Source organism: Lissotriton vulgaris, chromosome 8 (assembly GCF_964263255.1).
Source record: "Lissotriton vulgaris chromosome 8, aLisVul1.2, whole genome shotgun sequence".
Taxonomy (NCBI): Eukaryota; Metazoa; Chordata; class Amphibia; order Caudata; family Salamandridae; genus Lissotriton; species Lissotriton vulgaris.
Window position 1 is genome coordinate 1,909,221 of NC_141696.1, and position 16,008 is coordinate 1,925,228.

Consider the following 16,008-nt stretch of genomic DNA (forward strand, 5'->3'; position numbering starts at 1 on the left):
AGCCCAGACCAAACATCCTTCTTGGTCATTCGATCGTACTATCTTATTAGAAGAAGAGGAAGTCAGTTTTTTGGCAAGCGAGACTACCTCATTTTTGGAGGTAAATCTAGATTCCGCAGCACTAGATACGGTTTGGGAGACCCTGAAAGCCTTTCTGCGAGGATGCATAACAAACAGAGCCTCCTACCGGTATAGTATGTATCGAAAGAAGATCAAGAATCTTGAGCAGGAAATTGAGTCATTTGAGCAGAGGCTTGGGGCCTCAATTGGATCACCCGACGACCAAAAAAATCTGGGCGTACTGAAAAATCAATTAGAGAGCATCTTACAAGAAAGAGTCGCGAAGAGATGGGAGGCGAGTAAGATCTCCCATTTTGAGTTCGGGGAGGCTGCGGGAAGATATTGGCATGGAAGGTTCAGGCAGACCAAGCCCAAAATTACATCAGAGAAATCATGGTTGAGGGTGAGAGCGTAGCCAGGATTTCTAATCAGGAGATAGGTACTGCTTTCAGGGAGTTTTTCGAGGGGATTTATAGGGAAGATAACCCGGACGATCAGCTGGTAAGGGATACATGGTTGGACCAGATTTCCCTACCATCTCTCTCATTAATACAGAGCGAAGGCATGGAGATGGAAATATCTGAGGCCGAAGTTAGGAAAGCTATTAGGCAACTCAAACATGGGAAGGCGGCAGGCCCTGATGGGCTACCAGGTGAACTATACCGCGCCTTGGGAGATGTCATCGCCCCTACACTGACTGCCCTCTTCAACGAAATCCTAGGGAAGGGGCAAGATCCCCCAAAATCTTGGGGTGAGGCGACCATAGTTCTGATCCCCAAACCAGGAAAGGACCCAACCTTATGTGGGTCCTATCGCCCGATATCGTTATTGAATAGCGATTATAAGAGCTTCGCTTCCATTATGTCAGCTAGATTGGGGTCAGTAATAGGGGAAATTGTCCATCAGGATCAGATGGGATTTATCAAAGGGCGTCAGTTATCTGACCTGACGTATGATTTGGTGGGGGCAATAGATATTGCTTATACCTTTTCTCTTCCATTGGCTACACTCACCCTAGACGCGACCAAAGCATTCAATAGGGTCAATTGGCCCTATCTGGCTGCAGTGTTGAAGAAGTTTAACTTCGGTGAGAATTTTTGCCGGACCGTTATCCTCATGTATAATGCCCCATCGGCAAGGCTGCTAATTAATGGTGCTTTGACAGATTCTTTTAAAATAATGAGGGGCACGAGGCAGGGCTGCCCGCTCTCTCCCCTCCTCTTCAATCTGTACATCGAACCGTTTGCGCAAATTTTACGGGGAGATGAAAATATTCCATCATTCAGATTTAGGGAGTGGGAGAGGCGGGTTGCACTATATGCAGATGACATCCTTATTCTAACATCGATCCGGAGACATCATTCCCTGTGGTTATTAAGAGGGCTGAAGAGTTTGGTCGCATCTCGGGGTATGAGATAAATGCTAGTAAAACCGACATCATGGCATGGAACATGCCTAATTTACAGCTGGATGTGACCAACTCTATGCGATATCTGGGAATCTGGGTGATTCCAGAAGTTGGAGGCATCGCTCAAGCCAATTTAGAGAGAGTGTACAATGAATGTAGAAAATTGCTAAAAACTTGGTCCAATCTTCCACTTACCATACTAGGTAGAGTGAGTCTTATAAAGATGACTATCCTTCCTAAATTTACATTCATTTTTAACACCATACCCCTGGCCTTTGATGGTAAAACCTTGGATAAGTGCTAGAGAGAGATACATTTCTTCATTTGGAAATATAAATCGGCGAGGGTGGCATGGAAGAAGTTGAGGAGGAGGAGGGAGAAGGGGGGCTAGCCTTGCCGGATTTGCAATACTATGCATGGGCTTTTCAGCTGTCCCATTCTAGAATGCTTTTAAAATCACCATCAAACACATCTGCTGGGACAATGTTTAAAGCCATGCTAGTAGGTGCTGCATTACCAACCGACGGATATCTGTTTAAATTAGGGGACCAAAAATACTTTAAAAAAGTCAAACTAAAAAATCTTATGTCTCAGGTGAAAGCCTAGGTACAGATAAGGAAAAGACTAGGTCTGCCGTATTTTTCAAACTATGCACCTATCTGGGACTCCCCAGGCCTGCCACTATGTCTGAAAGACAGGCTAGCAATCCCGGTGAGGGATGGAGGAATAACAAGATGGGGAGAATTGATGGCAGGAAGGTCCTTGAGGTCTTGGGAGGAGCTACGGGAACAGTTGGGCCCTGGGTTCTCTAGATTTAAGTTCCTACAATTAGACAGTTGGGTCAAGGCTCTGTGTAGGATAGGGGTACCATTTGGGAAGATTAGTACCATGGAACAACAGTTGGTGGAACAACAAGGGGGGGTAAAGAGGTGACTCAGGGGTACTGGAGCTTGCTAGAGGAGGCTGATGGAGAATTCACTCTTCTGGAGGAATTGTGGGGGGAAGAGTTAGGTGCCCAATGTGCAGAAACTTGGAAAAGATCTTGTACCCTCCTATACAAAACTGTTAAACCAGCATGGCTGAGACGTAATCATTTTTTTACGATACATCGAGCCTACCTCTCACCCCTGAAACTGTCTAAATTCCTCCCAGGCAAGAAATGCAATAAGTGTAACTACATCGAGGCCTCGGACGTCCATATGTTCAAGGACTGCCCTTACATTGCCCAGTTCTGGGAGGAAGTGAAAGTAACTCTAGATTCTATCTTAAATATATCCGTGTCCATCACACTGCCACTTATTATCTTTGGCTGGGATGCTAGTATGCAAAAACCACAGTTGATGGACAGAAAGCAGAACAATGTCATACATTCACCCCAGTACAGAGATCTGGGCCTAAATCTATCGTTTTTTTTGCATTCCACACCACCCCAATTCAGACATGGCCATATGCAAATCAGTCTGACCCTGTGCCTCATGGGAACAGTCCAGCCCGAACTGCCGAACCATGCCTTCCCTGGACTGGAAACAAGCTTCCGAGGACCGGTTTCTGGCATTCCAGCCGTCTTCAGCCCGGCTTGCTTGAATCCAGTGGTGTGGAGAGCATGGGACTCACGTCTGAGCCTACCCATCCCACTCGGGGTGACAAATGCAAAAACCACAGTTGATGGACAGAATGCATAACAATGTCATATATTCACCCCAGTACAGAGATGGGATGCTAGTATAACTGGCCATGCAAGGTCTCTTTTGTTCTATGCAGTTTTGCTGGCCAGGAGACAGATATGTAAAGTCTGGGCAGAAAATGCGGCACCATCACACGCAAACTGGTTGTCATCTATGTATGAAACATCTATGGTGGATATGGCCAGAACTTGCAGTAAACGTAACTTGGCTTTCTGGGACCTGTTGGTTCAGTGGAAATAGCTGCCGGGTTTTTTTTTTTTCCCGGTCCTATGATTATGCCATTCTACTCCAAGGACCAGGGCCCCTTTCCTTCGTACCATGGTTGGTCCTACAGGTTATTATTACCAAGATGGAGTAAGTGCAGGCCCGCTCCTGTTTATTCCCTCTACCTCTCATGGTCCATCTACTGCCAATCCTCAGAAATCGTGTCACCGAGTGGGCAACAGTAAACACCTCGTATCTCGGAGTACCACACGGAGTAACGACAGCTAGGCACTCTGCCAAAAAAGGGTAATTTTTCACTGTGAATTTGTGGTGTGTCCACGTTGCATTGTGTGCCAATTCATGTCACGGGCACTAGCCCTATCCACGCAAGTGAGGTACCATTTTTTTCAGAAGACTTTAGGGAATGCGGGGTAGGTGTAAATTTGTGGATCCACGCAGATTCCAGAACTTTCCACCACAGAAATGTGAGAAAAATTTGTTTTTTGGGACAATTTTTTAGGTTTGCAAGGAATTCTGGGTAACAGAACCTGGAGGGAGGCAGTCGAGTCACCCCATCCTGAAATTCCCTTGGTTTGTTTGGTTTCCCTAAGTGCCAGCAGAGCTAGGGTTCAAAAACTACAGCTAGGCACTTTGCCAAAAAAGGGTCATTTTTCAATGTGAAAAAGTGATGTGTTCACTTTGCGTTTATAGCCGTTTCCTGTTGTGGGCACTATGCCTACCCACGCAAGTAGATATCATTTTTATTGGGAGACTTAGGGTAATTCAGATTTGTAAAGCAACTGTTATTACCTATTGACTTTCAATGCATTTCTGCCTTCCAAATGAAATTCAAGGTGTAAAAAAGAAGTCATTTTGAAAAATGACAGATAAAATCTCATGCTAGTATGACTGTTCCCAATTTCAGAAATGTGCAAATATCTACTGTTTCTAAACTCTATATTTTGTTCCCATTTCAGAAATACATAGGTCTCTTTCATATCAATTTTTCCATTTATCCATTTTCCCAGAGTAATTGCAATATACCCGCTACAAAAAACCATCATAAGTCACTGCTCAGTTTTTGGCTCTTGGTTCGTTGGGTTTTTGGTAAACCTACAAGTCCTATATATCCCCACATCCAGTAATGTCCTGCGGATACAACGGTTTATTGCTTTCAAAGAGATGTCATAATTGGAAAAGTTACAGGTGAAAACATTTACACAAAAGGCTGTTTTTTTCAACTAATTTTAATGTTTTCCTATATTTAACTGTTAGTTTCTATAAAGAAACCTTTAAGGTTCTACACAAATGACCCCTTGTTGAATTCAGAATTTTTGTCTACTTTACAAAAATGTATAGCTTTCCATTATTGCTTTCATACCCATTTCTAACATTAAATGGAAAGAGGTTGAAAGCACAAAAAATAGCAAATATAGGCTATGTCATAGAAAAATGCAAACACTGTGTAATACATTTTGTTTTTCTGATAAAAGTCTGTCATTCCCTAATATCTGGGTAAATTCAGCCCCATAAACCCTTTTTTGATACCATTTGCAGGGAAAAACTAAGACACTTTCATTTGCAGCCCGTTGGTCCCATTGTTCCCCAAAAAACAAAAATGTAGCTGTATTTTGGCGAATTTAAGGTCCCCTCCAGGGGAATCCACAAACCCTGGGCACCTTTAGAATCCCCATGATGTTGGAAGAAAAGGACGCAAATTTGGCGTGAATACCCTATGTTGTCAAAAAGTAACAGGGGCCTAAGCGCGAACTACCCCAAATAGCCCAAAAAAGGCTTAGCACAGGGGGGGGGGGGGGGGGGGGGGGAGGCCTAGCAGTGAAGGGGGTAAAGTGGATATTGTAAATCTTTAGCATCCAAGACCTCCTTCAAAAAGCTTTAGATTGGTGTGGGAAAAGTAAATGTGTCCACTTTAGTGTCCAACACCTTCCACCAAAATGATTAGATTGGAGTGGGAATAGTAAATGTCACCCATCAGAAATTGGTTTTATGGTTGGCAGAGGTATGTAGCCTGTCCAAGCCGAACCACAATCCTAGTCAAGGTAAGTTAGATACACTTTAAAAGATAATCTGGGCTCACCCCCTGTTAGCTAGGAAGGGAACAGTAAGGCTAATCTAAGTGGAAATGTGTCAAGTATTTGTGCAACACAATGCCAAGTAACACAATGAAAACACCACAAAAAGACTCCTCACCATCCTGGACACAAAAGCGAGATGCAGGGTGCAGCCAAGCAATGTGTCGATGTTGATCCCACAGTCGAGGTAATGCGTCGATTTTCTTCATGCAGTGGCAGCGATGTGTCAGTTCTGAAGATGAAATGCTGAAGCCAATAAGTGTTTGGCCTAGTTCCAAGCTCAAGTTGGTCACCAAGGGAGACAATGTCCTCCCCAGTAGGCTCCTGGGTGGCCTTGTCCGGGGCCCCATTCACTTCCTCTATGGAACATTCAGGGGATGGTTTTCCATTCCCCCTGCTGTTACCTCTCTTGGCAGTGGTCTGGGCCATCTTTCCAGGCTCCAGACCTCCTTGGCTTCCTTTCTGGGCAGCCATGGACCTAGTGGTCACACAAACCCACTCAGGCAACCCCAACATTTCCAGGTGTGGCTTGAGCTCCACTTCTAGGCAGTGTGCTCAAGATCAGTCTCTAGCAAACAACCCACAGAAATGTCAGGGCTCACAGCAACATTCAGAAGACCTGAGACCCCCCCCCCCTCTCAGCAGGAACTAGAGCCACAGGGTAGTGGCTCTCCCAGGTGTATGCTACTACAACCTGGTGGAATGTATTTGATTCACTTGCTCAGAGAGCACCAGATGACACCTTACCATAGTCACACTGGCTCCTGTGCCCCTCAGGTTTGCCCATTGATGGTGACCCACTGCCTATACTAGGAAGTATTAGAAGGCATGTGGGCTTTGGGCACCATCTCTTTGACACCCAGGGATGCTAGGGTAAAGTCACTGACCCCCCCCCCCCCCACTAACTGAGATCATCTCCACTATGCTAACCAACTCCGGGGGAGTCCCTTCTCTGGGAGGGGGAGGCTGTGCCCTCTTGGAGCCCTTGGGATCACCCTTGATGTGCCCATACTCATAACATGAATAGCACTTGGGTCAGACTTGCAATGACTCTTATCAGAAAAGCCTTTCTTCTGGTGGCCAAGTTGGGAATCCTCTACTTTGCGGCCCCTAACCCAGCCCTTCAGTGCCTTGCTGGAGTAGTCTAAGTCTGGTTTAGACTGGTTTGGGAGTTTGTGGCGGTCTGTAACCTCTGTCTATACTTCTAAGGCGGTACCCCAAATTTAGTAAGGAGAATGCCTTCATGAGGGCATACGTGGTCTGGTCCTTCATCTCTATTGTCAAGAGTGAGTCCCACCCCACCATGGGCATATTCCTCCATGAGCTACCCCCTACCCCCAATGCTCCTCTAGGACCTTGAGTACCCTCAGAGATACCTCAAAAGCTGAGAACCATCTATCTATATTGTCCCATCCACATAACTGGGCACCAGGTCCTTGGGTATGCGGACCCTCACCTCTCCTTTGGACGCTGCTGGTATGCTGCCACCACATCTGCTTTGCTCTGAAGAACAGCTCTCTGAGACTGAGCTCATGAGCCACCCTCTTCTCCTCTATGGCCAGTCTCTCGCTTGCCAACCTCTCCTCAGTTTCCAGTTTTAGTTTGACTAGCTCCAGCTCCATCTCCAGTTTGAGCTTCCTCTCCTTTCCTCCCTCCTGTCCTCCAGCTTCACTTGTGACAAGCCCCTGGAAGACACGCCGCTCCCTGCCCCATGCTGATTCTCCTCCTGGGGGTGGGGGATGGGTGTCATTCCTGCAGCTCATGATTCTCCTCTGGGTCCTGGTCCTCATCCTCTTTCAGACCCAAGTCCCCCTCAGGGTCATCCTCCTCTGTTGCTGCTTGCAGCCTCTTTACTTCCTCATTGGCTGTGAATCCACCTTAGAAGCTTTGCAGCCCACGTTTAGCCACCTCTCTTTGCAGAGCATTTGCAGCTCAGACCTAGGGCCAGATGTATTACCCGCAATTTGTGACTCGCTAACTAAAATGCACAACAGTGTCTCAGACACTATTTGCAATTCCTAATGGGGTCACAAAATGCATGCCTCATTAATATTAATGAGGCAGGCACAATTTGCGACCCCTTTAGGAATGGCTAGCACTCACTGGGATGGTGGTCTGCTGGGGTCAGCAGACCACCATGTCTTTGACTGCTTTTTTAATAAAGCTGTTTTGTTTTTTTAAAGAAAAAGAAAAATGACATTTTTCTGTTTCCTTTTTGTAAGGGCAGGCAGAGGTCTCTGGGTCCACTATCTGCTCTTAAAAAATATTTTCCCACAAACTCACGAATTGCGAGTGGTTTACCACCTACTAAAAGTAGGTGGAAATCTGCTTGTATTTTGCAGCCGCAAATGCGGTCCCAAAACAAGAGTACATAGCATGTTGACTCGCTATTAAGAAGGGACGCCCCTTCCTAATAGCGAGAGTCGCAAATGCTATTTTGCGAGTCAGTGACTCGCAAAATAGCATTTTGTACATGCTATTACCCTTTTTTGTGGTGGCAAACGGGAGGATCTCCCGTTTGCGGTCTCAAAAAAGGGTCTTACATCTGGCCCTCAGTGAGGTTGTTGACATCAATCAGCTGCATCTCCATGGTAGTAGAGGAAGGTAGGGTTACTAAAATTTAGAAAATGATAGCTGTAGGAGAGTAGGGTCTGCTTTCCTATGGTCACCCCAAATTTTTGGTTTATGCTTTACTGGTTTATGACTTAATGTGGATGTGGGCCTGCTAATCAGACCCACAGCCTGCTGTTCTCTCTCTAAATGAATGCCAATGCACTCTAGGTGCATTACGAATTGGATCTGGTTCACCTTATAGGCCCCTGTAACAGTGTACCCCCCGTACCCAGGGCATAGGTGTATCCAAGGCCTACCAAGGGCTACAGCATGTATTATGCCACCCCTGGCCTGACCTCCATATTTGACACAACTGGCTGATCAATCAGCTGGGGTAAGTTGGTGTAATCACCTCTTACTTAGATATAGTATACCTATATCTAACCTAACTGGACACATGATAACCTATAAGCCACTCCTTTGGAAGGCCTCGACAATCCTGGAGGCATAGTGCTTGGTTTCATGTGAGATGGTGCTCTGGCACGAGCTGAGCCCGTCTGCAGCTGTCGGGAACAACTCCCTTAGCTGTTCCGGGATATTGCCATCCCATATACTCTTAAGTGCATTATAATCCTCGCTGTTACTTGCTAACTTTGGTTTGGCTTTATCAAAACATGTCAAGTAAGGTGTCATACGAATTGGGATACTACCCCCTCGCCAGTTCTGCCGACGGGGGTAGCATTTCACCCTTCTAGAGGGACACGACATGTACATAACCTGAACCCCGGTTAAAGTTAAACTCGAGCCTCAGCATCACAAAATGGATGCTGCCACCACAGACACAAGTCTGCCCTCCTGCTGCTGGGAGTCCTTCCAGCGAGGGAGGCTTGGACAAAGGGTGTCCTGCCTTGGGAGGTGTGAGCACCACCCCAGACAGGATTTTGTGTATGGGGTAGGACAGGGCTGAATAGAATGAGACATGCCTGGGGCACACAAGGTGTCCCCGTGCATAAACCAGTCCAAACCGGTGCTGGGTCTTTCCAGCCCCAGTCCTGGCGCGGAGCTGGACAAAGGAAAGGGGGTGTAACCACCCGTCTTCCTGGTCCCACCCAGAGGAGGGATCTAGCAGGTGATCCGGCCCCCAGATTTGGAATAAGAGTAGGAGCTGTGTCCCAAGACTTCAGATCATCCTGAGCTCAACTTGAAACTAAGAAGAAAACTGGACTTCGACATTCTGCTGCACAGAAGACTGAAGAGCATCTCCCTTGTGGCCAAGGAGTGACCACCCTGTAAATACAGGCACCATCCAGCAACTCGACGTCTGCTTTGCCGCCGCCTCCCGCTGGAGCCCGAGCCCAGAGCCTGATGAGACCCAGACTCCCAGACTTCTCCCAGCCCGATCCACAGTCCCTGCAAAGAAGGGACCCGTGGAGGCACCGAGAGATGTGGGATTGGCCATCTTGGAAGACTCATGAGAAGCTGACTGCGCAGCACCCAAGGCACCCTCAATGCTATGCTTTGGGGTTTGAGAAGCTCCACCACCGAGCAGTATCTGCACTGAAGATCAGCCCCCCAACATCTCCACGATCTGCGTGCGGCCCTTTTGCATTTTTGACACTCAACGCGCCATCCCGGTTACTGGCCCGTTGGCTAGTGGCCATCTTGGCGACGAAATCCAAATTCAACACTGCTGGTCTGGTTGCTCCAGACTGGCCCTCGCTCCTGTAAAAAGGAGCACCCCCTCTGACCTTGCTGGTCCGAGTGAGAAGCTTGCATCATTCCCTGCGTGGCTTACATTAGCCAAGGCCTGTTTGCTCCGATCAAGAAGCCGACACCGCCATCAGCTAGAGCCTTTGTGGGACAGCTCATGACCGACGCCTGGACGTCCTCGACCTCTTCGTGTCCACGTGGCTGCAGAGCCAATCTTCACCTCTCCGCCTGTTTGCACCCAACATCGCCTGGTTCCATCCTGGTTCCACGGTAGTCACTGGCTAGTGACTTTGAACATTGTCCCCTCTGCTTTCAAGTCTTCACCTCTTCAGATCCGCCCTTGGATCCACCGGAACTCTCCTCGACGACCCGCCTGCAGCATCTTCATCTACAGGCTCCATAGACCAGCGCGACGAAACCCGACACACTTTGAGACATGTGCCCCCGCTTCCTGTAGGTGAGGTAACCCTGGCACTCCGGTGCTCCTGTATAGCAATACACATCTAGTTTCAATGTTCCAAGTTGCTAGGTTCTAGGTCATCCGGAAGGTTCCCTTTTCAGTAACTTTGTAACTTTTACGCACCATTGACTTTGCATTGGTGCATGCATGTGCGTTAAGCGCTGCACCCGAGTCCCGCGGGCCTTTCCCGACTTAGTCACTGCTAGTCCCGAACAGCTCCAGCAATTCCCCAGGCCCTAGGCCTACTTCCTTTTCGATTGGTGGTACTTATACCACTATTTTAGTATATGGTTTAGGTGGCCCCTAGGGCTCATCCATATTGTGCAACTTTTGTATATTTAAACTGTGTTTTGTTTTATTACATTTGCTTCTGTGCTCATAAAGAGTATAGGGGATACTTGTAGTAAATAAATATATATATATTTTCAATATATATCTGTGTGGTGTCCTTTCATTTGGTATTCAAGGTAATTGTGTATGGTAAAACAGCTTGCTTCACATGCCTTTACAGAGTTTAGTCTAAGCCTGCTTTGTCCACGCTACTAGCATAGCTGGTCTATAAAGTTGACTTACAACCAATCATCATAAGGGTTGTTTGGCATGGTACAAGGTGATCACTAGAACTAGTGAGCATCATATACCAGGCCAACTTCTCACAATAGCCAATGGAGATTTTGGAGAATTTGGAAAGTCTTTAATTGGCTGTACACATGAGATGGCAGCGTACAGCAAATCACTGTATGGCACTGAACAAACACAAGTCCGGTCCTCGCAGCTGATCACATGTTAGAAATTGGATTACTGGGGTGAGAGCCCTGTTCAACCTGTAACCACAATCCTAGTCAGGACAAGGCACAAGCAAACCTCAAATTAACCTGTGCTCAAACCCCAGGCAGCATGACACAGATTAGTCAGACTTAAGTTGGAGGCAGTATGTAAATTATTTGTGACTCACTTTAAAAAGTAAAACAGTAAAAATAAAAGTATCCCACACCAGGTTAGAAAAATAAATCTTAATTTAATAAATAAAACAAGACCAAAACAACAAAAATCCATTCAGCAGAACCAGAGTTATGAATTTTTTAAGAATACACTGGAATTTAGTGCCTCCAAGCATAAAGCGCCAACTGCGGCTATCTGGTCGAACTGGACTGGGTCAAAGTAATAGGTTAAGTTTAATAAGTTTAAGCTGACCGTGATGGAGCGCAGGTCGGTTCCAGTTCCACATTAGTCCAGCTGAAGTTTTACCTTCTCATGTTTTGTTCCGAGAGTCCCGTTCACGTTGGAGGTGGTAGCGAGGAGCAAGGAGAGCATTGTGGGCAGTGATCTGCATGGCCTGAGGAGCAGGCCGGGTATCGCGGATGTGTTTGCGCTGGAGATCCTCCACGAGCGGTCGATGATGCAAGTCAATGAGGTAGGCTTCTGGCGGCTAGTGCTGGTCAAGCAGCGCAGTTCCGGTGCAAATAAGCCCTTTCAAGGTCGCTAAGAGCCCAAATGTTTTAATTTATGAGCTCTAGAGCCGCACTAAGGGTCCAGGACTTGAGAGGCACCTCTTGGGGGTCAGGAATTCCCTGAAAATGGGCCCAGGAGCTGTTGGAAGCCTTTTATGTCCCTGAGGCTATCACATGGACTTCAGGCAAGCCCTTTGAGTCACTCTGGGAACCATTCTCCAGTATGCCCACGCCTACTCAGGTCCAGTCCTTTCCCAGGCAAGAGGGTAGAAGGCAGCAGGTCAGCACAGCAGGGCAGTGTGACCATTGCAATGGGCTAGGAGGAATAACGAGCTGACCAAAGGCGGAGCGTCTCACGTTATTCTTTATTTTGTAAAATAATATCCGCCAAAAGGGAGTCTATACCAGTCTCCTAGATGGGTTTTTACAAAGTCCAGTCAGTGCAGTCCCAGTTCTTCCGGGATTCTTCTTTTCAACTTTCAGACTTTCCCCAGGGTTCCGGATAACTCTCCACACTGGCCAAGGCAAGGAAGGAAAGAAAATAAACAAAATACCCCAGGATTTCTGCCTTGTTGCTGGGCACTATGTACAGATGAGGAGGGCAGGGAAGTGAGGGGATCACCAGGGACTGCCACCAGTATTGACGAGCTGTCACAAAGTTAACGCTCAGTAAAGTGCTCGGGGAGTGTGTAAGTGAAGCTAACACACATACGCCGCCCAGTGACCCCCTTAACCACCCCTACCCCGTCCCACCCCCTGAAAAGAGAAATCCCCGTATCCGACTCCGTACCTTGTCCAGCCACACTTCTCCAGAAGTGCGGCGGGACGACTCGTGGTGACGGTGGCCTCCTAGCGTACCGGTTCTGCTGGGCTTGCCGTCTTCGGGGTCCTCGTCTTGCTTCTTCTCGAGATCCAAAACCGCAACGCTGGTCGTCTTCGGATCCTCAATTTCCGGTCCTCCTCCGGCGTTAGCGCTCTCAGACTCGGGCAGAGCTTCCTTATCCGCCTCCTCTACAGCGGATTGGCTCCCGGCGGTTGACGTCAGGGTTATGGGCAGAGTCTCCGGGGAAATCCAAGCGGAGTTAAAGAGGCCGTAGGAGTCCTGGGGACGGGGTGGAAAGGAACAGATGTTAAAGTCCACACCCCGTCCGTCAGCGTCACCGAGCCCCTGACAGGCAGCAAATCCTCCAGAGTAGCAGTCCAGCAGAGTGACAATCCTTGTAGCTACCCAGTAGTCCTTCTTCCTGGCAGAGTATCCACAGGTTCAGTAGTGCGCTGAACAGGTAGGGTGAAGGCCCTATTTTTATACCCTGGTGCCCTTCTCCTGGAAGGTGGGAGAAGCTTCTGGAAAGGTTTTTTGAAGTAAAGAGAATTTCCTGACTCTTCTATCTAGGTTCCAAGCTAACTGCAGTGACAATAGAGGGTGATAAGGCCCTTTGTGTGAAGGCAGGGCACAGACAATTGGGTTGTAAGTGGGGCTGTGCTCAGTTCCACCCTCCCATCCTGCCAGCAGATGGTCCATCCAGGCACACCTAAGTCCTCTATACTGTCAGTGTGGAAGGAATTAACAAAGTCTAGCTGTCAGTTACACCAAGTCATGTGACCCAAGACAGGCTGCAGGCAAAAAAGAGCTAATGGCAGGAAAATGTAAACTTTCTAAAAGTGGCAAACTCCAAACTGTAATGAAAAATACAACTTTACCATAAAAGAAGGTTTATGTTTACAATGTCATATGTACCAAACATGGCATATCTACCTCCTCTGTATTACGAATTACAGCCTATTAAATGTAATAAGGAATCCCAAATGTTATCCTATGGGAGGAGTAGGCCTCACAGTGATGAAAAACGAATTTGGGAGTTTTTCACAACTAGGACATGTAAAACTTAAAAGTACATATCCAAACTTTAAATTACACTGCACCCCACCCTATGGGCTACATAGTGCCTACCTTTACCTTAAGGGTGCCTTATATGTAATAAAACATGAGTTTAAGGATTGGCGAGGGTATTTTAATGTCAAGTTGACATGGCGGTGCAGCACTGCATTCAGGCTGCAATTGCAGGCCTGGGACATATTTTAAGGTGCTATTAAGTGGGTGGCACAAGAAGTGCTGCAGAGCCATTTGTAGCATTTACTTCACAGGCCCTGGATACATGGTATCCCACTCTACAAGTGGCTTATAAGTAAATTAAATCCAGAAACTTAAGGCCAACAGAAGCAAAAATACAGCAAAAATTGGACTTAAGTAATCAAAACGTTTGAGGGAAGACCACCCTAAGGCCAACAGTTCTAATGCCTGCTGTCAATCCAAGGTGCCTCCAAGGAGAGTGGGAACTGGAGAGACACTCGGCACCAGCCATGCTCACCAGGGAGCGTGGTTCAGTCAGGTGGGCAGCCGTCTGTGGGAATTGAGGAAGCTGGCTAACAAGGGGGTGGCAGACAAGAATTCTCCTTAAGACCCGGTGGTGGTATAGACCCATCCCCTTCAATTTTAATTTAGTTAGGAGTGAGAGAAACTCCATGGTATGTGGGCCCAACAAAGTGGCTGGTTCATTTGTGTGTTACTAAAAAAGTGAGAGACGCTTGGCAAGATTGGGACTTCAATGACGTTTATGTTTTTTTTGTTTACATTGCGGTTTGGGGCGTAGTTGTAACAGAGAAAGGAGGACAGGGTGAGATAATATACCCAGAGTACTCTCATAAGTGAAAGAGAAATAGGAAAATACAGAACAAAAAGAAGAAAGGTGAAAGTAAAGCACAAGGAATTACATCGGAAAGGCATAGAAGAGAAACTTTCCTGACCTTGTTTCTTTTCTAAGGGTCTTCAGTCCCACATAAGAGAGAAGCTTAGAAGTAAAAGAAGATAAGGAAGGCTGAACAAGGACCTTACAAGAGAAGAAGATACAAGATACAAACTTATAAAGTCTACAGCATTCAGGACAATGATATTCTGAGAAAATACCTATTACAGCTACCAAGACTCGCCTCCAAAATATTGGCCTGTTGTATGATATATATTGTATACTACGTTGATAAATTTGTATTAAGGATTTTTTCTTCTTTTTTTTTTCAGACTCCAATAATAAAGGCAAATCATGTGGAGCAAACGTGGAAGGTGAGATAAATGCATTAAGTTCCACTTCCTTTATATTCCTAAGGATACGAGGAAAAATAATTTAAGTTTTTTGTAAATGATTGAGCGTCCTAAACCATCCTGTTATGGTACTTGTCATTGTAATTTCATGTTAAGGAAGATTCTGTGTGCCCACCTGCCAGCTCAATGACCCACCTCTCGCACTATTTACCCGGCTGTTTGTACATCAGGTGATCAGGTCATGTAACCGTCTGGACACGATTCTCCTCCTCCCATCTCATGATTCAAGAATTAAAACTGAAAGATGAGTGAAGAGCAAAGGAGGGTGGAAAACTCAAGAGAGAGATGGAGGGATAGGTAGAGGGGGTAGAGCTGGCAGAGCAGGGTTAGGGTGGGCAGGCTGAAGGAACAGAGTTCAGAATTGGGCTGGGGTGAAGGGAAGACTGAAGGTAAGACGGCAGCAGGGATAAGAGAAAGAAGATATACTAGAATAAAGCAGTCAGCTTAAGAGAAATGGGGGCAGAATCAAAGGAGAAAACAGGCAGACTGGTGGAAACGTCAGCAAGGGTAAGTGGGCAGAATGGGTAGAATGCCTGGGTTACCTACCAGTAATCTTCATTTGTTCAATTCCTTATTCCTCGTCCCATTACTTACTAATTGCAGTTATCCCCCCTTTCTAAGGATATTTGAGGACAGTATTGCTCTAAAGGTTGGTCCCCAGTTTATTCCTGAAGTGAACTCCATCTTTCCCTGATCACAGGAATGTGTTATTCTATTTCTTCCTCTAACCCTGAATCTCTTGGATGTGGTAAGAGAGGTTAAGAATTATTAGTCCGGATCGACTGAATTTAGAATGAGTGTCTCCTTTCTTGTCAATTTCAGCCAGGTCAACAGAGGGAAACATTTCTCTTTCCATGTTATCTGTTGGATTAGGAGGTAATCTCTTTATTTTATATAGAAAAGTTCATGTTGAGTGGCCTGGTTCCTTTCAGGGATCTTCAGCTCCTCTAAGGCTGGGGGGGGGGGGCCCTCCTCTGTTTGTGCTGCAGCGGCCTGGCCTCTCATTCCACTGTTGTTGATGATCACACACAGAGCTTGTCTCAGGGGTCAGCGTTGCAATGTGGAGCTGCCATTCTTACATCTAAACCTAGATAGAACTGATATCCCCTCGCCTGGCAGATGCATGCATGTTTTCATTTATTAAAATTGTTGTTGCATGAATTCCCTCAACTCTTATCTGTTATGCTTCAGTATTTCTGCAATTAGAAAGGAATGGAACGAGGAATG

The 16,008-nt window shown here is 46.6% G+C and overlaps 1 protein-coding gene across 1 annotated transcript in view; it reads left to right on the plus strand.

Annotated features, from left to right (window-relative positions):
* Positions 1-16,008, plus strand: part of LOC147693195 (NACHT, LRR and PYD domains-containing protein 12-like) — a 1,166,314-nt gene that overhangs the window by 222,494 nt on the left and 927,812 nt on the right. The window contains exon 3 of the mRNA XM_086933618.1: positions 14,701-14,742. Within this exon, the coding sequence (XP_086789744.1) occupies positions 14,701-14,742 (42 nt within the window). The remainder of the gene's footprint in view (positions 1-14,700; positions 14,743-16,008) is intronic.